At 41.7% G+C, this 22,006-nt stretch overlaps 2 protein-coding genes and 1 long non-coding RNA gene across 6 annotated transcripts in view; 2 read left to right on the top strand and 1 right to left on the bottom strand.

The window, feature by feature from the left end:
- Nucleotides 1–22,006, bottom strand: part of LOC123603661 — a 148,875-nt gene that overhangs the window by 88,774 nt on the left and 38,095 nt on the right. The gene's annotated exons all lie outside the window — the stretch shown is intronic.
- KRT20 (keratin 20) lies at nucleotides 2,339–9,336 on the top strand. Its single transcript, XM_045488785.1, has 8 exons — nucleotides 2,339–2,809; nucleotides 4,417–4,499; nucleotides 5,791–5,947; nucleotides 6,225–6,386; nucleotides 6,516–6,641; nucleotides 7,561–7,781; nucleotides 8,553–8,602; nucleotides 9,130–9,336. Exons 1-8 carry the CDS (start codon nucleotides 2,405–2,407, stop codon nucleotides 9,225–9,227), a joined length of 1,302 nt encoding a protein of 433 aa, XP_045344741.1. The 5' UTR covers nucleotides 2,339–2,404; the 3' UTR covers nucleotides 9,228–9,336.
- KRT12 (keratin 12) lies at nucleotides 15,828–21,147 on the top strand. Its single transcript, XM_045488780.1, has 8 exons — nucleotides 15,828–16,515; nucleotides 16,900–16,982; nucleotides 17,961–18,117; nucleotides 18,997–19,158; nucleotides 19,257–19,382; nucleotides 19,524–19,744; nucleotides 20,410–20,480; nucleotides 21,022–21,147. Exons 1-8 carry the CDS (start codon nucleotides 15,904–15,906, stop codon nucleotides 21,111–21,113), a joined length of 1,524 nt encoding a protein of 507 aa, XP_045344736.1. The 5' UTR covers nucleotides 15,828–15,903; the 3' UTR covers nucleotides 21,114–21,147.

The following is a 22,006-nucleotide window of genomic DNA, read 5'->3' as shown; positions in this document are numbered from 1 at the left end:
AGAGCCTGGAGCTTGCTTTGGATTCTGTGTCTCCCTCTCTCTGCCCCTACCCCACTCATGCTCGCTCGCTCGCTCGCTCTCTCGAAAATAAGTAAACATTAAAACAAAATTTTTTTTAAGTTTTTCACTAAAGATTTTAGCTGTGACAGCTAGTTACAAAATAATTTAAGGTTGGGGCGCCTGGGTGGCGCAGTCGGTTAAGCGTCCGACTTCAGCCAGGTCACGATCTCGCGGTCCGTGAGTTCGAGCCCCGCGTCAGGCTCTGGGCTGATGGCTCAGAGCCTGGAGCCTGTTTCCGATTCTGTGTCTCCCTCTCTCTCTGACCCTCCCCCGTTCATGCTCTGTCTCTCTCTGTCCCAAAAATAAATAAACGTTAAAAAAAAAAAAAAACTGTTATCAAAATAATTTAAGGTTTGTAACAAAAAGCTAGGTCTGCTTAGTACATGTTCAGTTATTGGTGGTGAACACTCTTGGCTGATGCATATATGAATGGATGAAAATATAAGTAAGAGAAATCCACATATATATCATATATATCATAAAGAGCATGAAGTAGGTTTAACTCTCTACACACCCTGTCTACACCCCTGTCTACACACCTGTCTATACATATAATGGCTCCACTTAAGCTATCAGTCTGTGGACCTGTGAGAAGGTCAGGCTTCCGTGAAAACTTGAGCCACTCAAATCCATTAGAGATTCTAGGAGGGAGCAGCTGCAATGAACATGTAGTTTCAGAACGGATGGAGCAAGCAATCTGTCTCATAGGGACTGCTGAGCTGACCTTGTAACAGGGGAGAGAGACTCCTCCATGTACCAGGTCAAGTGCAAAGCACTATGCTATTTATTCTGTTTTCAGGGAACAAGACCTAAAGCCAGGCATTGATGGAAACTTTTAACGACTTACCTAGTCTTAGAACATTAGAATTAGGAAAAAGAAAAACTCAAAATCATCTATCCACCACTCACCTAAATTCATTTAATTCACTTCCCCAAGCTACATCTCCAAATGTATAAATGTTTCATTCCTGTTTTAAACACTTGAGGTTTTGTGTTTGTACAAAACATTTTAATAATTTTATAAAATATAACCTCTAAATAGGGATAAACCTAAAAGCCAAAAAAAGCATAAAATGGAGATTCTGAAAGTGATTATCAATATCTATAAACCACTGTTCTTATGCAAATCAAAGCCGCAATGAGCTATCACCTCAACCTGTTAGAATTGTCATCGTCAAAAACGCTGGTGAGGACGTGGAGAAAAGAGAACCCTGTGCACCGCTGGTGGTAATGTAAAGTGGTGCAGCCACTATGGAAATTAATATGGATGTTCTTCAAAAATTAAATATAGAATTACCATATGATCCAACAATCCCAGTTCTAGGTATATATCCAAAGGAAATAAAAATCACTATCTCAAAGGCATCTGATCTCCTATGTTCATTGCAGCATTATTCACAATAGCCAATATATAGAAACAGCTTAAAATGATTCACAAAAAGATGAATGGCTAAAGAAGATCACACACGCACACACACACACACACACACACACACACACACACACACTGAAATATTATTCAGTCACGAAAAAGAAGGGAACCCTGCAACAACATAGATGGACCCTGGGGGCATTATGTTAAGTGAAATAAGCCAGACAGAGAGGACAAATATTATATGTGGAATCTTAAGGACAGAAAAAAAAGTCGAGCTCATAGAAACAGGGGCTGCCAGGTCCTGGGGGGTTGGGAAAATAGGGAGAGGTAAAAGAATACAAACTTTCAGCTTTTAGATGAATAAGGTCTGAGGATCTAATGCAAAATACGGTGACCGTAGTTGATAACACTGTACTGTATACTTGGAATTTATGAAAAAGAAGAACTTAAATGCTCTCACCAAAAAGAAAATGATAAATTAGAAAAGATTTTAAAACATTGTTCTTTTAAACCATTGTTCTTTTAAACCAGTGTAGCTTACTATTATGTACCTATGTCTGTTTCGTTAGGTATCTAAATTATTCACAGGGTTTGCAAATATTCTTTATGTGTGTATTATGATTAAAAAAAAAAAATCTGCCAAGGCAGGTGCAAGGGCTAAAAGAATACATCTTCTGGTTTCCTTTTGTTGTCTCTGTTTAAAAAAAAGGAATCGCCCCTGAGAAAAGCCTCTAAGGAATGCCTCTAGGCGTAGTTTCTGGAATGAAATGGAACAGACTGCTGTACAAAGAGAAAAAGAAAACACACAGCAAGGCAAGGTGGACAGCGGTGTCAGTCCTGCGGTGAGGTGTCAGCAGAGGAGGTGTTCCTTTCCTACGAACTGTATAAAAGGTCAGCTCATCCACCACCCAGAGGCAGAATCTGCTCCAGCCATCCTGAAGCTTCAGGTGCTCCCTCCTACCATATCCAATGGAATTCACCGGCAGAAGCTTCCACAGAAGCCCGAGTTTCTCCTTGCAAGGCCCTGCACTCAGCATGAGAGGTTCCATGTATGGGAAGGGAGGCATTCAGCACTTTGGGGCGGCACCCAGCGTCTATGGGGGGGCTGGAGGCCAGGGCATCCGCATCTCGACCTCCAGACCCATGGTGGGCTATGGGAGTGATCTCACCAGAGGAGACATGTTTGCTGGCAATGATAAGATGACCATGCAGAACCTAAACGACCGCCTAGCAAGCTACCTGGAGAAAGTACACTCCCTGGAGCAGTCCAACTCCAAACTCGAACTGCTGATCAAGCAGTGGTATGAAACAAACACACCCGGCATCAGGGACGACAGTGCATATTACCAACAAATAAAAGAGCTGCAAAACCAGGTAAGGGATGATGCCTTTGTTTTCCACTCTACTGCTGAGCTGCACGGTATAGCAAGGGGGCATCTATGGTAGGTGGGTGCAAATAGATGTCAGAAAGCAAATTAGGCTGAAATGCTATATCTATAAAAACGGTGAATTCCATAATCCACCCTTAGTGGTTGAATAGCTGACTATATAACTGGATGACTGTAAATCATACTTTGTTAACTTTTTACAACATAGTTACATGGAAAATATGAAAATGTTACCCTCCAGTCTTGTAATCTGTATTTTTGTCACAGTTTATCAGCACACAGCTAAGTGGATAGTAAAAAGTTTTTCTAAGAAGAGCTAAAATTTTTATGTGATGATAAATCTTTTTTTTTCACCCAGTTCCCATTAACTTGTGAATTCCCAGTCAATGCAGAGATGCTCCTCCTTTAATTTATGTAAATTTGTAATATTAGTATTAAGACACCATATGAAAAATTTCAATGATGAAGTGACCCAGGGTGGAAATAAGGGGAAGGGATGTAGGTATTCGTGAGGTCCAGATTTTTCAATGCCCTGTTTAATAATCCCATCATCAGTTCAGAAGCCGCTTCTACAGCAATAAGATGTTCTATTGCCCCCAACTCAAATTTGTTGCAATTATATCACAGCCTACTCCCACATTATCGGAGAAAGGTGGAGTTCTATTTATCAACTGTGTGTAATAAAGGGAGTGAACTTTGCTCCAAAGTGAAGGGCACTTATGACACGAGCACTTGCTCTGCTTTAAAATTCGTATCTAATCGCGGAAAGAATCCCTTTCATTTTCATTCCTATTTTAACATTCATATTCCTTTATAGCAAAGGCCACCTCCTTGGTGGCCTCAGTATACACAGAAAGGCAGCTGGATCTGCTGAAAGACACAGACCATTGTAACATCTTCTACAAGCAGCCTGGATCCATATATATCTTAGGGAATGCACCCATTCGGGAACCCCTTTTTTAAGATCGAGGGCTTATCCATCCTGACAGCTTCAGTGCCCAACACAACTCTCACATAGCAAAGTGTCCATTCATTCAGCCAATAGTTGGTAGATACTAAGTGCTGGACACCATGCTGAGCATTGGGGAATATGGAAACATAATGTGATTCGGAGGAACAGACCCAAAGGCTTAATCCACACAGAGGGATAGATGTTAGCAAGGAGGGCCCTATAGGGCAGTGAGAACACAGGCAATTCATCCAGTTCTGCCTTGAAGAAATCACTGAGACTTCCTTGAGGCAACGATGTAGAAGGTGAGACATGGAGGAGGAGTTGTTCACCAAGTGAGAAAGGCTAACAGGAATGTTCTCAGCAGGAACAACATCAAGGGGAAGGCACTCGATAAAGTTTGATGGTTTGAGTTGAATGAAATTCTTCCTTTTGTAAAACCATAAGAAAGCTCACCTAACCCTGGGACCAGAGTTGTATTTTATGACTCGATTATGTTAAATGCCCATATCATTGCCCTTCCTATTTTCATGGTTGAAAGGAACATCATCTTTGATAGAATAGTGGTTGTATCTGAAGATAAACTCAATCATTTGAAACTTTTTTCCAGTTGAAAATGTCATTCTTTCTCATGTATTTTCCAGATTAAAAGTGTACAACTGCAAAATTTTCACTGTGTCCTGCAAATTGATAATGCCAAACTAGCTGCTGAGGACCTCAGGCTGAAGTAGGTTCTAGCACCATGGTAAAACTTCCTGGAAAAGGATTCCTTTTAGCTGTGCCTAATGACATTCAGCTTTCCACATTCTTGTTGGTAAAGGAGCTACCTTAAGTAATTTCAGGATCTGGGAGTTTGAAGGGTGGTAGAAGTTATCTGGTCCAGCCCAGCACTCAGGGCTAGACTTCCCTCTCCCACATTCTTAGTATTTTTCACTGGTTAGCTCTAGTCGCTAGAACATTCTTTTTTAGTAACCCTTCATCTACCTTTTCACCCACTGAACCTAATTCTGCCCTTTGGAGTGACACCAAAGCAATTTACAACTCCCCTTCTGCATAGGTGCCCTTCTCTTATCTGAAGCAAGACATTTGTCTATGCTCAGTGATTCCCCAAGTGAGTCATCCATGCTTCTTGGAGTGCCTGCAAATGTACAGCCCAAGTTCCAGGGGTGACCTTTGATGCTTCTGAGTCTGCTGGTGTTTTACAATAGGGCCTGACCAACCAAATAAGTAGGACTATGATTAAAGCAGCTCAGATTGTGTTCACTCTCTTACAGCCATATCACACTACATGTGATCAGAACTGTTCCTCATAAATGGCTCCTATACTAGGGCTTTCTCATCCTGAATGTGTACAATGCATCGGTACTAAAAACTCCTTTGTGGCTTAAAAGGGTAGCATTTTAATGCTACAAAGGATCCAAAAGGAGGAAATGGGAAAGCAAATCTGAAGACTAAAGCAGTAAACGTCTGTTCATTCCAATTATACCAAGTCAATATCTGGGTGTTCCACTGCATTATCATTTTTTTTTAAGTTTTGCTACTTTAATAAAAATGGAGTAGGTAAGATTTTGGAAGAGAATCATGAATTTTTAAGATAACTCACTTTGGATGCATCTGCTTACAAAGTAATAAAAATAATAAATTGATCACGTGCATTCATTAAGTAAATCTAACCATTATTTAATATCAATAATGAGGATCTTTTGCTGACACATTAATTAAAGCAAGCATTTTTTTTTTACTTCCTTAAAAATATATTCAAGAATTTAGGAACTTTTAAGAGTTATTTCGGATTGCTTTTTTTACCAATCACTCCAAATTACAGAGATTATATTATGGAGCAAATTATCTGATTCCTGGGTTCCCATGAACATTTTTGATATGTATAAAGAAGGACACAATGTATTGAAATTGATCTCCTCACATACCACGTAAAAATATCTCATTATATTAGGACTATCTCTTCTATAATGGCTTCTGGAGGACTCAATTATCTCTGCACACCAATTAATTCACAGGTATGAGGCTGAGAGGGAGACGCGCCTGACAGTGGAGAGTGATATCCAAGGCCTGAATAAGGTCTCGGCTGATCTATCCCTAAGTAGAACAGACTTGGAGATTCAAATTAAAGAACTGACTAAAGACCTGGATCTCCTCAAAAAAGAACATCAGGAGGTGAGGCCATGCTCAGAAGCCGTGTTGGGAATGATAGAAATGGCTCTAATAATGATAATAAGGAGGGGGGAGTTGGTAAGAAGATGACAACAATAAGGGTATGAGCTGTCAGGGTTCAATGACTTAGAGCAGTACCCGCACTACAATAAGCCCTACCTAAATTATTTTTTTTCTTTTTTACTCATTCCCCATGAAAGAAGCCATAAGACTTGCTCTTTCTGCCCAGCCTCATCTGAGAACGTGCCTCAGACTATAATTAGGATTTTCACTCTTGTAGGAAGTAGACAGCCTACGCAGACATTTGGGTGATACTGTATGTGTAGAAGTGGATGCTGCTCCAGGCCTGGAGCTTGGCACCATCATGAATGAATTGAGGCAGAAGTACGAAACAATAGTCCAGGAGAACCTTCAGAAGGCCAAGGAACAGTTTGAGACACAGGTAATAGCATAATTCCAAAGGGTAAGCAACTATGGGTAAGCTGTCCTTCAAAAAAAAGATAACTCATGTTCTTTCTTTTCTCTCTCTCCTTACTCACTTTTTTTTTTTTTTTCATTTTTGGAACTTTAGACTCAACTTCTGCAGCAACAAGTCACAGGGAGCACTCAAGAGATCAAAGACAATGAGGCTCAAGTAAAGGAGCTGAGACACACCTACCGGAACCTAGAGATCGAACTCCAGTCCCACCTCACTATGGTAAAGCACATCTAACTTCACACTCTCAACGTAGTGTATGCTTACTAAGTGCCTGTGTGAGGAACTCTGGGGATGCAGAAAACTCTAGGAAATAAGCCCTCACCCTTGCAGGGCTGGCAGGGAAACAGGCCAAACCACCGATTATAATTAAAACACAGAAAGAAATCAAGGACAAGGGCAATGTCCCTGCAAGGATGCAGAGGGGCAAGTAGACCTGGAAGAAGACCTGGAGGTCTACCTGAGTAGACATCACAGAGGAAGTGGCCTTTAAACTAGATCTTAAAATGTGACATGAGCGTGTAGTTGAACAATAGGGGTAAAGACATTTCAGGCTAAGCAAATCAGTCAGCTCCTGTCATGGTGTCTTACAATAACAACACTACCCCATCATGGGTTGGCTGCAGCTCTGCTCCATGGCATTTCCACTGTGGGGGTAAGGCTAAAAGAGGAGACCCTAGCCAGGGCATGCCAGTGTTGTTGCAGAAAGAAAAAAGCAATGGCCAGACCATGTGATAGCTCCTAAAGCTTCTCAGAAAAGGCATTTGTCAGCTTCACCTGCATTGCATTAGCCAAAGAAAGTCGCATGACCAAGCCTCCTGTCAACAGGGATGAGGAAACCTAATCCTCCACTTGGAGGGACACCACAATCACAGGGAGAGGAGGCAAACGTTGAGAACAATAATACAACATACCACAGTAAGACAACAGTGAGCGCAAGGCTAAAAACGAACAAAAGACTCCAGGAACTGGGGATCCTAGCAGCTGGCTGAGGTCGCCTAGATGGAAAGAGGGGGAAACAAAGCTAGAAATAAGAGTCATGCCCACAATGACTAGCAGTGGAAGTTCTCAAATGAAATTAAAATTGAGCCACCTCTTAAGTTTTCAACTAAGAAACATCCACTTTTTCTTGTGCTCATAGAAAGAATCTTTGGAGCGCACATTAGAGGAGACCAGAGCTCGTTATGCTAGCCAATTGGCCACCATCCAGGCACTGCTGAACTCCATAGAAGTCCAAATGACACAGATTTGGAGTGATACAGAACGCCAGAACAAGGAGTACAATATCCTCCTTGACATAAAGACCCGGCTTGAGCAGGAAATTGCTACTTACCGCCGCCTTCTGGAAGGAGAAGATGTCACGTAAGGCTCTTAGAATCAAGGGATATGTGCAAGTGTCTACATGCTGTGCTATTTTAATGTCTCCATATTACACTGTCACTCATTCCCCAGCACAAATGCGATCCCTAGCACAAAAGCAATTACACATGCGCCACCAACAACAAAACAAAAATATACCAAAAGTACACCCATCCTCCAAATACCAAGTATGTGTAGGACCAACTTAGAAGATGGTTCTACAGTAGATGATACAGATTATGCTTTGCTAATTTTTATGATTAATACATAATTGAATAACTTTTAACACAACAATAACTTTTAAAAATCCTCATTGAGAGGTCATGAAATGAACAACAGAGTTTGAGACCAGTTTGAGAATCATCAGTATTGCCATAGCAACTGTCTTCAACTACCACACCCAAGAAACTCAGTAAGAGAACACAAGATTTAAACTTCCACTGTAATTTTGTTATTTTTATTACAAAAACTTCTAGCACAGGGTAAACAGGTCAGTTTTGGAGCTATCTATCTATCTATCTATCTGTATATATAGAGATAGACAGATAGAGATAGATAGATATCTGTATAGATAGATAGATAGAGATATAGAGATATCTGTATAGAGAGAGACAGAGAGAGAGAGAGATATGGTAAAGGGGGGAATGCAAACACAGCATTAAAACACACATCACGCAGACTTTATTTTGAAACAAAAAAGGCAGGACAGTGCTTCATTTTCAAAATCGTGATAACACCTTTTCCTGTCTCTTTTTCTTTTCTTAAAAAATACAGACAGACAAACACAACTATAGAGCATCTGCCGAGCACCCTGGAGGAGAAAGGTAAGTGTTCTAATTTCACACATTTCCTGTAAGACTGAATTCTCACTCAGCAGCTTACCACTTATTAAATGCCACTGGTGAAAAGTAAAGAGAGATCGGTTTTCAAGTCAGCAGATATTACCCTAGGGATTCTAAAAATCAGGCACGTTATATAAAGAAACCCCAACATGGGAAGTTTGTCATACTCCCACAACAGGGTAGTTTTCTCGGCCCAAGCTATTACCGTTCTGAGACATCCTGGGATCATGAAAGGGATAAAAAATAAGATGAAAAAGTACATTTGGCTTAATTCGATATTGTATCTTTCTCTTTGGGGGTGGGGAGAGAAGAAAATTTGTGAATTTGGAGACAGTGACACATTTTCGGCATTTATTTATAAATTTGACAAGATTATTTAAGAAAAAGAATGGGTTTCTTTTCTTTTTAGGAAAAAATACATGTAAAATCATGATGATTTAGAACTGAATATTATAAGTCAGCAGAGGCATGTTCCTGAATTAACATTTTATACTTAAATCTAAATTCAGATGTGAAGAGAAAAAGGAAGATTAAGACGATTGTGGAAGAAGTGGTGGACGGCAAGGTTGTGTCGTGTGAAACCAAAGAGATGGAAGAAGATGTGTAAACAGTTGCCGGGAGATGCTGCTGAGGGTTTGAAAGACATGTAGACATAACTTTTGCTCCCTACAAGAAAGTGGCCATCAGAAAGCGCTATTAAAAATTTGTAGTGATCATGGGGCGCCTGGGTGGCGCAGTCGGTTAAGCCAGGTCACGATCTCGCGGTCCGTGAGTTCGAGCCCCGCGTCGGGCTCTGGACTGATGGCTCGGAGCCTGGAGCCTGTTTCCGATTCTGTGTCTCCCTCTCTCTCTGCACCTCCCCCATTCATGCTCTGTCTCTCTCTGTCCCAAAAATAAATAAACGTTGAAAAAAAAAAATTGTAGTGATCAGAAGCGGGGGAAAGCCCATTTATCAGTCTCTATAACTGAATATAGATGTTTTATTCAGAGGAGCTGCAAACTGCCTACAAAAATAAAACCCAGTGAGCACTAGGACATTTAAAACCTCATTGCCACCATCTTTACCATGAAACACATTGGGTATAAGCTATAGACCACCTAATATCAATTTGTTAACGTTCCTGAAAATTACAGCACATTTGAATTATACTAAACTTTGCAGAGCAGAGGAGTCCCTGCAAATTGCAAATAAACCACTCTCTAATCTTTCCTGTTTCCGAATTACAAAATCTCCTTTCGGAGGCCTCTGGATTCTTAATTGAGCCAATTTCTTGGTTAATTTCATTGGATTTTTGATATTGGTATAATCCTGCTAGCTTTGAGTTACATCTGCTTTCTTTTCCATTGTCTCCATTGCCTTTTAAAATTCACCTCAGCTCAGGCCGCCTGGGTGGCACAAGTCAGTTAAGTGTCCAAATTAAGCTCAGGTCATCATCTCACGGTTCGTGAGTTTGAGCCCCAAATCAGGCTCTCTGCTGTCAGCACAGAGCCCGTTTCAGATCCTCTGTCTCCCTCTCTCTCTGCCCCTCCCCACTGCTTCTCTCTCTCTCTCTCTCTCTCTCTCTCACACACACACACACAAAATAAATACATAAACTTAAAAAAAAAACAACTCAACTCAGCTCTTCGAATAATTTGAGAGTCAGACTCCGATTTCAAATGCTGAGCAGAATAAGAATGAAGCACATCAGGCTTGAAATGGGAATAGATTAGGGGCACAGGTGAATATCAGACTCTTGATTTCAGCTAATGTCACGATCCCAGGGTCCTAGGATCAAGCCTCGAGCCCTGGGTTGGGCTCTGTGCTGAACCTAGAGCCTGCTTAAGATTCTCTTGTACTAGGGGCGCCTGGGTGGCTCAGTCGGTTGGGCATCCGACTTCGGCTCAGGTCATGATCTCACACTCCGTGAGTTCAAGCCCCACATCAGGCTCTGTGCTGATAGCTTGGAGCCTGGAGCCTGCTTCAGATTCTGTGTCTCCCTCTCTCTCTGCTCCTCCCCTGCTCATGCTCTGTCTCAAAAATAAATAAATAAAAACTTAAAAAAAAATTCTCTCTTCTCTATCTGTCTCTCTCCCTCTGCCCATCTCCTCCACTCCTGCTTTCTGTTTCTAAAATAAAAAACAAAAAAATTTAAAAAAAGAAATGGGAATAGATTAAACACAAAATTAGAGAAAACCTTCTCAAGGCAGAATGCTTCTCCTTATGACAAAACTGCATAAATCATCAGGTGTTCTCTTTCTTTATGGGGTGAATGTATGTTATGAAATATTTCTCACTATTTTTTTAAATAATAGCCTTAATGAGATAAAATTCATACACCATAAAATTCATCCTCATAAAGTACACAATTCAGTGGTCTTCAGGATGTTCACAGGATTGTGCAACCATCATTACTGTCTAGTTTTAGGACATTTTCATCGTTCAGAAAAGAAACTCCAGAAGTGCCTGGTGGCACAGTTCATTAAGCGTCAGACTCTGCATTTTGGCTTAGGTCATGATCTCAGGGTCATGGGATCGAGCCCCTCAGCACAGAGCCTGCTTTGGATTCTCTCTCTCCCCTCTCTCTCTCCCTCTCTCTCTCTGTGTGTCTCTCAAAATAAACATTAAACAAAAGAAAAGAAACCCCAGTAGGAATCACCTCCCACTTCTCTTCCCCCCAGTTCTGGCAACCAAATCCACTTCTTCTATGGATTTGCTTACTCTGGACATTTCAAATAAATGGAATCATATAATTTGTTCTTTTGTACAGAAATGTTGGTAACAGCATTATCCATAAGCCCAAAGTAGAAACAACTCAAATGTCCATCAACTGATCGATGGATAAACAAAACGCAGTAGGTCCCACAACAGAATATTATTTGGCAACTTATACACAGTGCGAAGAGATGAACCTTGAAAACACTATGCTGAGGGAAGTCAGACCCAAAAAGATACACACTGTATTCTCACCCATTTTGCATTTCAGTAAGCAGTAACCGCCTTGCAAATGTTTACAGGAAAAATCATTTTGCCCTCTCTCGTCATATTCTAGTAAATGAATAGCTTGGATTTAAATTTTGATACATAAGTTTGTAAGTAAACAGGATTTTGAGTGTGATTATATTGAAAATAATAATGTGATTTGCTTACAGATAATAGTACCTACCATTTATTGAGCACTTACTATGAGCTAAGCAGTATGCATGGCATTTTATATGCATTTCTCATTTAATCCTCACACTGACCCCATGAAGTAGAAGTTATTAAGTTGAATCATATGATCTTGCCAATACGTGATCATTTTTTACCTTTAAAAAATAGCAATTTCATATGGGTTGGCCTTATTCTATTATCCCCATTTTATGAATGAGGATTATATATGAAGATATGAAATAAGTCTCCCAAAGTTACAGTTACCAAGTCATGGAGCAAGACTGAACCTCAGGATTGTCTGAAGTCATGATACCCTTCTAAGCAATTAATTACACAACAGTGAATTCTTTTTCTCCTACCAAAACACATTCCAAAATAGTCTGTAACTTTGACATGCAAATACTGAAACTGCGTCTGATTAGTAAAAACCCTACAGGAGGTGGGGATTGAAATTCACTAGGCATGGCCATCATCAGTATGACAATTATTGCCTACGGCCCTAGGCAATAATGATACTTTGTTCAAAAGTTAGGATTACTATTAACTGAATTTCCTACCATAAAAATGAAAACTAATCCTTGCCTTTGGGTCAATCTCTAGTTTCTTCCAAACAATCTTTCAAAGAAAGCAGTGAAACCCTACATACATGTGGAACCAGATGGCTCTACCTCTGTTTCTTCCAGTAGTTACTGTGTGAAGGTGAAGTGTTAATCTCCGTATCTATACTTCTTATACCAGCTAGGACACGGAACAGCATGACCCTATTTCTGACAGGCATACAGATCCAGAGAAGATCTGTAGTCCCTAAATATGGGTCTCTTTATCACGCATTGGAATTTCATGACTTCATACGAAACCATCAGTGCCGAAGTGGTCCCATCACACTGCGAGAGAAACCCCAGAGGGGAAGCTAGGATGGACTTGGGGGATTACACCTACTAAGAGCCTTATAACATCTAGAAAGAATGACATGGAATGACATAAAATCAAAACAGGACCAGTGGACACCTCGTGCTCTCACCCTTACTGACTTGGGGACAGTCTCAAATAACAATTCCAACTTCAAGTATTAGCTAGTGCTTTTTATTTTTTAATTTCCCTTCAAACATTTGTTTTCTCTCCCCTAGGCTCACTTCTAAGATTCGCTTCCCAGAAAAGGCAAGTATAGATACTTGAGCACAATTATTTTAAATTTACATATAGGCATTAGAGGTGGAAAGTATACATGTCAGCACAAAACCGGCTCCAAGTTCAAGAATTCAAGTTAATCATATTCCCATATCACGTGATGATATCACTAAGTTACAAGTCTGCATCTGGCACATTCCCTCCAGTCTGTAAGCAAGTAATAGCCTGTTTTCACTTCTATGGCAATCACAATGGACTCACCCACCCTTGGTAGGGCAGGTTGGGGGGGAGCTGCTTGTAAGCAAAAATTAATGACCATAACATCAAGCTCCTGTGCAGGAAGTGCAAGTTGAACTAGTACTTTATACGATCTCTGACAATGCAGTTACATGTCAAAAGTATAACTAAAACTACATTTGCCCACGCGTTTGCAGGATTTCATGTGTGGTGTCATTCTTTCGGTCTCAGCCTGTACAATGAGAAATGAAATTCAAGGAGAAAGCTTTTTTGAAAAAAAAAAGAGTGAAAGCTCCTGGTTGATGTGCAGGGCAGAAACCCAGTCTCATGGCTGGCGGCTCTGAGTGACCCTCTGTCTTTTCTGTTTTCACCATAAGAAGCAGGGTTATGTTGTCTATAAAACGCACTGCAACCTGAATCCTGTCTTTGCCACCTCCTGGCTCTGTGGCCTTGAATAAGTCACTTGACGTCGTGACCCTCAGATTGCTCCCTTGTAAAATGGGACAAAAGTATCCAACTGAAGAGGTTGCCACAAAGGTTAAAAATAACGTCTGCAGTTTACCTGGCCCACTGTCTAGAACATAGTAAGCCCACTATCACTATCAACAATTCAAACAAAGACAATCTCATTCAAAGTGCTTGTAATACAGATTAAAGGAAACTTTGGTAACAATCTCCATAGGAGGCTGAGGCCCCTGGTTATTTCCATTTAACACGTTTCCATTTTCTCAAGAAATGAAACCAATGGATTATGGCCTCTCTCATCAAGCAGAGTCTGCATTTGATCACTGCATCTTTTCTATATTTATTGTAAGAATATGTAGTTTCTGCAAATGTCTTGCTTAAAACCCCTTTATTTGGAAATCCCACCGGCTTGCTCTTTGTGATGTGTATAGGAGGGGGGAAAATACATCTCTTCACATGTGTCCCTCCCATCATAAGGTAAAAGGAAGTTGTAACTGGATTTCACCCTGGGTTCATCATTCCTGTCCCTGGGAAAGCGAAAACAAGGGTCACACAGTCCTTCCATTTGCCAGAATTGACAGTGAGTATTCCCCATGGAGGTCTGACATGGGCTTCAGGGGTAAACCCTCTGCATTTGCCCCCGTATCACCAATGGGCACTGCTGGCTCCAGCTCAAGAGCTCAGTGGGTTAAGCGGCCGTCCTCTGCTCAGGTCATAATCTTGCATTTTGTGGGCTTGAGCCCCGCATTGGGCTCTGTGCCGACAGCTCAGAGCCTGGAGCCTGCTTCGGATTCTGTGTCTTCCTCTCTCTCCGCCTGCCCCTCCCCTGCTCATGCTCTGTCTCTCTCTCTCAAAAATAAACATTAAAAATTAAAAAAAAAAAAAAAAAAAGACTATTCATAGACTTAAAGAGCCTCACTTCGGGGCGCCTGGATGGCTCAGTCGGTTGAGCGTCCGACTTCGGCTCGGGTCATGATCTCACGGTCTGTGGGTTCGAGCCCTGCGTCGGGCTCTGTGCTGACAGCTCAGAGCCTGGAGCCTGCTTCTGATACTGTGTCTCGCTCTCTCTCTGCCCCTCCCCCACTCTCACTTTGTCTCACTCGGTCTCTCAAAAATAAATAAATGCAAAAAAAAAAAAAAAAAAAAAAAGAGCCTCACTTCCCAGGAAGCTAGAGTCAATATTTTCTGGATATTTGGAGGGGCAGGGGGCAGGGATTGAGGGTGCGAGCACTAATATAACTTTAATACACAAAAAATCAGTTGTATTTTGATACATTAGCAATGCTGGGGGTAGAGCAGTGAACAATCAGACAGTGAAATCAGGCTCCTGATTTCATAGAGTTTACTAACAAGGTAATTCTTATGTAAAGGGAAAGCTGTTGAGAATACTATAATATTCTACTCAAAACATAGTATTTTTCAATGTTCAAAAGGTCCCCTTTCTGAATCAGAAAAAAAGAAACGATGCGACATCCTAATTCTAATCTGATGATTTAAAATCCTTGAGAATTCAAGGGCACCTGGGTGGCTCAGTTGGTTAAGTGTCCAGCTTCAGCTCGGGTCATGATCTCACTGTTCATGAGTTCAAGTCCCACATGGGGCTCTGTGCTGACAGCTGAGAGCCTGGAGCCTGCTTCAGATTCTGCATCTCCCTCTCTCTGCTCCTTGCTCTCTCTCAGAAATTAAACATTAAAAAAATTAAGAAAAAAATCCTTGAGAATTCAAATTCCTGTATGAATCTGGAAAATGCATTTATTCCCCCACCTCTCACCAGTGCGTTTCACAACTGCTTCTGAATCTATATTCCACTAGGAGATAGACTAGATCATGACTGCATGGTTTACACTTATTTTTCCAAAGGAAACAAGTCAGAAATATGAGTGAAGAACTTTAAGAAGCTCAAGGCTGAGGACGACATACAATCAGTTTATCCATTTGACAATCACTCATTGCCTTCCCACTGTGCCTAAGACACCGGGCAGCGCTGAGAATACAAGCAATAGAATATGTTGGAAGAGAAAAATTCCTTCTGACAACCTATCTCTACTCCACCCAGATTTCTTTTTTGTATAACAAATATATAATGGGCACAATTATTCAATTAGTTCTATACCGATAAGTTTTCAGTATGCATAAATCATGCATTTGTTGAGCTGGTCAAAAAAGGGGGAAGCACAATATTTTGAATGAGGAGAGTGAACTTTTCAACTGTAACACCCATTTCATGACCTATAAAAGGCCAACCTTTCTGCCTTGCTGACACTGCTTTCTCTCAGGTTGTAGCCCCCTTCCCCGGGCTGCGGATCTCTCCAGCAGCACCATGTCCCTCTCAGTGCGCACCTCTGGGCTCTCCCGGCGGCCATCTTCCCAGAGTGGGACATCGGGCAGAGCCAGGGGCACGTCCGCTTCCATCGTTGGAAGTGGCTACGGGGGGAGCACCTTTGGCTTTGGAGACAGCTATGGGGGAGGCTTTTCTTCTGCTTCCATGTTTGGTTCTAGTTCTGGCTTTGGTGGTGGCTCTGGAATTTCCTTTGCAGGAGGACTGGGCAGTGCTTATGGGGGAGCCCTGGGAGGTGGTTCTGGAGCCCTGGGAGGTGGCTTTGGAAGCCTAGGAAGTGGCTTTGGAGGCCTGGGAGGTGGCTTTGGAGGCCTGGGAATTGGATTTGGAGGAAGCCCCGGAGGTGGCCCTGGAGGCATTCTCTCTGGCAATGATGGAGGCCTTCTTTCTGGATCAGAAAAGGAAACCATGCAAAATCTTAATGACAGATTGGCCTCCTACCTGGATAAGGTTCGAGCTCTAGAAGAGGCTAATACTGAGCTAGAAAACAAAATTCGAGAATGGTATGAAACACGAGGATCTGGGACTGGAGACCCCGGGTCGCAGAGTGATTACAGTAAATATTATCCATTGATCGAAGACCTCAGGAATAAGGTAACAATATGGTTTTTGAAGGGGCTTTGGGAATTCCTTTTGATGTTTCTTTTTTACTATTACAATATTTTACAGTGATAAGACATGTAAAACTTAAGGTTTTTCAATTTGACTGTATTAGGAGCAATTTCTCAACTCAGGATATTTAGTTTCATTTTATCATTTATTATAAAGTGATTGTACTTCTGCTACCTTTTCTGCAAAAACATGTTTCTTGATTTTTAAATAAAATGTTATAAATGTTTTCTTTTAAAAAGTTAAATTGCCTTAAACTCGTAATGAAATCGCATGTTAACATCACCTAAAAATTTTCTGTCAAAAAGATACCTGCATAATACTAGTATTTTCCATCCTCATTTTGTGTGTCTCCCCCTCTTTGGCCAGATCATTTCTGCCACCATTGGAAATGCCCAGCTCATCCTGCAGATTGACAACGCGAGACTGGCTGCCGAAGACTTCAGAATGAAGTGAGTAGAACAAAAGAAAGACTGATGAGAATTGACAGGTCTCATTATTTCTTCTTAGTCCCTATTTTCCTGCCTACGTTGATGGCAAACATTCTACCCCTCTGCAGTTCACGTGCTCTGCTCATTTGTTGTTTTGGTAAATGCACATTGGGCATTCTAGGAAGTAATCAGATTCAGACACAATTCACCTCACACATCCTTAATTATAAGGTGCTTTAGCCTAGGGCTATGATCACCGTGCTGGTAATTTGCTGTTGGCTCATAACACGGATATGATATTACCACCGATGTCCCAAACCTCGATCTCCCATGCATCAAAATGAATTCATAATGTTTTTGCCCAGAAGTTAAGTGAAATTGTCTTTTTCCGGATGACACATACCACTAAAATATTAACCACACACCTATTTTGATATTCCCTCCTCCTTTCCCGTACTCCACCCTCCCAGACCTGAGGAAGAAACACTAATGCTCATCCTGCTCCACAAAATCCCCACACAGGATGTGGCAGTGCTGATGATCGTGAACCTCTGAAGTCTTGGTAAAAGCTATTAAGGAAGTAGCAGTGTTTTAAATTAAATCATGAATAAAAGTTAAGCAAAAAGACTATTATTTTATTTTCAACCGCTTTTAGGATGCCATCAGAAACCCCACCTGGAGAGGGGCTACTACTGTCTATAGCCGGGGTGGCCAGCCAAAGGGGAAACTGTTCCCTGGGACACAGTGCTACTGAGGGCCATTGCTGGCAGAAAAGTCTCACCTCACAATTTTTTCACTTCTCTCCAACTGAGCAGTAAATTACCATGAAAAAAAGGAAGGGAAAATCTTAAAAAGGAAAAAGAGCATCATATGTCATACGTCACGATGCTGCCACTTTTAAATAATCACAAGGGGCACAAGACAGCCCTGAAATGATGGCAGGGGCCTTATTCAAATGGGTGTGTGGACTCCAGGAACTGTTTTGCACTTGGTTTTCAGGTATGAGAACGAGCTGGCCCTGCGGGTGAGTGTGGAGGCCGACACCAACGGCCTGCGCAGGGTGCTGGACGAGCTGACCCTGGCCAGGGCCGACCTGGAGATGCAGATCGAGAACCTCAAGGAGGAGCTGGCCTACCTGAAGAAGAATCATGAAGAGGTCAGCTGAAAAGGCAGCTTTCTAAGCTGCTTTTTTTCTCCCGAATTCACAAATTACAATTTCAAATTTACAAACCTACAGTTAGACCCAATATGGATGATATATCATGTCCTTGTTAAATTGGCCCGTTGCTTTGAATTTCTGAATGTGTGTATGTATGGTGGTGGGATTGGTGGTGGTTTCAGTGAAGGTTTAATGGATTAGAGGTGCTTTCTGATGTTGTCATTTGCATCACTAGGTAAGAACAATCAGAATGTTAATTGTCCTGATTTAGTGATTTTTAAAAAAATATATAGTACTTTTCAAGTTCAAAAACAAAAGTCTACAAACAATACATAATGTTTTATATGTTAGAGAAACAGGTTATGCCCAGTGTAAAACTCCCATGGGACTCTGGTGTGCCACTATATCAAAAGCTGGTGTATAAAACAGACATTAATCATGACCCTGGCAATGGGTTTCTAAATAACTTTCTACTGGAAATCAATGACTGTGGTACAGTGCGCAACCCTTGTACTCTCTGCAGCCCCCGTCTGGCAGCTGTGGTTGAAACCCCACTATACCTTTCCCACCAGGCCCTCCCTTCTTCTTGGTAAAGGCCCTGGAACCCCAAGAGGCAGGGCCAACTCATCCATTTTCTATGGTAGGCACAGCCCCTAGGGCCTATGATAAGTTTAGGGACCCAAGAAAATGTCTTAAGTTCTTTTAAAGTAGAAGAAAAATACGAATTTTTAGGTTAAAAAAAGTTTAATTTTTGTATTATGTCAGTACAGCAACACGGTTATGAAATAAAACGTTTAGTGTCTTTTGTGTTGGAAGAGACCCACGAAAGTCACAACGGGCCTCTGTGCCCCTCTTTTTCTCACTCTCTGTGCCCAGGAGCTCCAAACCTTCCTGGCAGGCGGCCCGGGGCAGGTCAGCGTGGAAATGGACGCTGCTCCGGGGCTGGACCTCACCAGGCTCCTCAACGACATGAGGGCGCAGTACGAAGCCATCGCTGAGCAGAATCGTAAGGACGCGGAGGCCTGGTTCGTTGAAAAGGTACCACGAACAGAAACAAAAGGCTTTGACCCATTTGCAGGAAAGAGGCGCGGGAACAGCGCCCGCTCACGTCCCTTCACCCCTGTTTGCCTCGGCAGAGCGGGGAGCTAAGGAAGGAGATCAGCATCAACACGGAGCAGCTTCAGTCCAGCAAGAGCGAGGTCACCGACCTGAGGCGCGCAGTTCAAAACCTGGAGATCGAGCTCCAGTCCCAGCTGGCCACGGTAGGGCGCGCCCGCTCAGTATCTTTTCATGACTTCCAAAGAAAACGTGCCATCCACATTAGGAAGGCCACCGGCGGGCCGCCTTCCTCACTTCAGTCCCCTCCACCGTTCTGTCTGTGCCATTTCCCTCCCACCGTGCAGAAGAAATCCCTGGAGGACTCGCTGGCGGAAGTGGAGGGCGACTACTGCGGCCAGCTGTCGCAGGTGCAGCAGCTCATCGGCAGCCTGGAGGAGCAGCTGCTCCAGGTGCGCGCCGACGCCGAGCGCCAGAACGCCGACCACCAGCGGCTGCTGAACGCCAAGGCCCGCCTGGAGCTGGAGATCGAGACCTACCGCCGCCTGCTGGACGGCGAGGCCCAAGGGTGAATACACAGGTTGAAATGGGTTGGAAATGAGTTTAGTGGCTGACCAACAGCGGCCACCTGCTGCGCTCTGGGCAACAGAAGGCAGGGTTCTCTGGTTGATGGAAATTAACCACATCTCCTAATGACATGCCTTGGATTTGGTAAATGTCCTACACTTTGCAAAGTGCTGTCACCCGCTATCTTGAATTTTATAAAATGCTGGGATGAATAATGGCACCACAGACAAGAGGCATACTGCAAAGGAGCACTAGAAAAGTCACCCATTAGAGACCTGGTATCAATGCCCCAATGCTAAGAATGACACATCAAATAACAGCCACCTGAGTCACCTCACAACCAACTGCAGCGAACTTTCCAAAAGGGAGCAGCAGCCTGGAATAGTGGGAAGAGCCCGGGGCCGTAAATCAGGAAATCTGACTTCTGAGAGCAGATCTTCCATTAACTGCCAGGTTGCTTCACTTTGAGAGCCCATTTTAGGCACGGTTTGAAAATAAATGTCCACGCACTAAGTGATTCCTCTCAGGGTGCAACATTCAATCATTGTTCATCAAGAAATTTAGAAAACTAGTTTTATGCACATTTTTAGCTTAAACAGCAAACTCTTTATTTCTCCTCCTCCCAGAAAGCATCATGTGATACCATCTCCCTTGTTTTCTTTACAGCGACGGTTTTGATGAAAGTTTATATGTGACAGACTCCAAATCTCAAACACAGTCGATCGATTCCTCTAAAGGTATGCAAATTCCCTAAGAATCACTTAAAGTCAGAATCACACTTATTAATGACTAAAACTATAAGATCTCATTAAATATTGCCGTTAATAATATTAATAATTATTATCAATTAATTAATATTAATATTATTATTAATAATTAATAATATTAATAATTTAAAGTATATTTGCATTTCTGAGCCAAGGAAAAATATTTATGCATTCCTGCAGAAAAATACACAGTCTGTACTATATAAAACTTTTGGCAAGCCCAGGAAGGGAAAAATCTACTCTACAAAGAGGTATTATGAGCATCATAACCACTTTTTAAATGTTTAAAAAGAAAAGTATTTTCATTTGTGCATAAGACAATACAGAATACATTTCATTTTCACTGAATAACATGCATTGTTTTAGAATGCAAAAGTCACTTTCACAAGTTTAAATTTAATGGATTGCATCTGCCACTATCTCACTTAAAGCTTAAGTCAAACAACAATCAATTTTGGATGAATATGTGAAACACTAACTTTCGCCTCCTTCATTCTATTTTTATCTTTAGATCCAACCAAATCCCGGAAAATCAAGACAATTGTGCAGGAAGTGGTGAATGGTGAAGTGGTCTCATCTCAAGTTCAGGAAGAACTAATATAAAATTTCATAAGATCTTCCCCAAGATTGATTCCTTAGGAACAGTAAATTTACAAGCAGAAATTATCCCTTTCAGAGTAAGATATTATATTAGTTCAATTCTACTTTTGTCTGTTTCATTTTCCTTGGATTCCCTATTCACTATGAGTCCTTTTTGCTCTTCAATTACAAATCACTATGGCCACGTTGGTCTTTATAACAAACCAAAATTGCCTTACATCTTTCTGGACCTGCAGTAGTCTTTTAATAAACTTTCTTCTGGTGACCAGGAACATGTTTTAATCACAGGATTCTGATCAAGTAGTATGGTTTTAATAAATAAAAGATGAATGGTAATAACGTGAAATGTGTACCTTCTCTATTCCAACAATAATGTCAAGAGCATAGAGAGAGGTTTGTAAAATACTAATAGTAAAGTAGATAAACACTGAGATGAAGATGGCAAGGTTGGAGATTAAGTTAAGAAGATTCTTTTAGAGAGGTGCCTGGGTGGCTCAGTCAGTTAAGCATCCGACTTCAGCTCAGATCATGAGCTCACAGTTGGTGGGTTCGAGCCCCATATCGGGCTCTGTGCTGACAGTGCAGAGCCTGCTTGGGATTCTCCCTCTGCCTCTCTTGGCCCCTCCCCTACTTGTGCTCTCACTCTAAATACATACATACATACATACATACAGATTCTTGGTGCAGCGCCAGCCTGGGATTCTCGCTTTCTGCCCCTGCCCCATTCACATGCACCCACATGCGTGTTCTCTTTCTCTCAAAATAAATGCACTTTAAAAAAAAAGATTCTTTTAGAAGTTCTGTCCTTTTATCGCTTCTCGGCCTTTTGGCTAAGATCAAGTGTAGAAGTTCTGTCCTTTTTACATCAGCCAATCAAGGTTACAGCAAAATTACAT

This window comes from Leopardus geoffroyi, chromosome E1, assembly GCF_018350155.1.
Source record: "Leopardus geoffroyi isolate Oge1 chromosome E1, O.geoffroyi_Oge1_pat1.0, whole genome shotgun sequence".
In the NCBI taxonomy this organism is placed as follows: domain Eukaryota; kingdom Metazoa; phylum Chordata; class Mammalia; order Carnivora; family Felidae; genus Leopardus; species Leopardus geoffroyi.
Note: the sequence above shows the minus strand (reverse complement) of the source record. Positions and strands in the feature narration are given on the sequence as shown.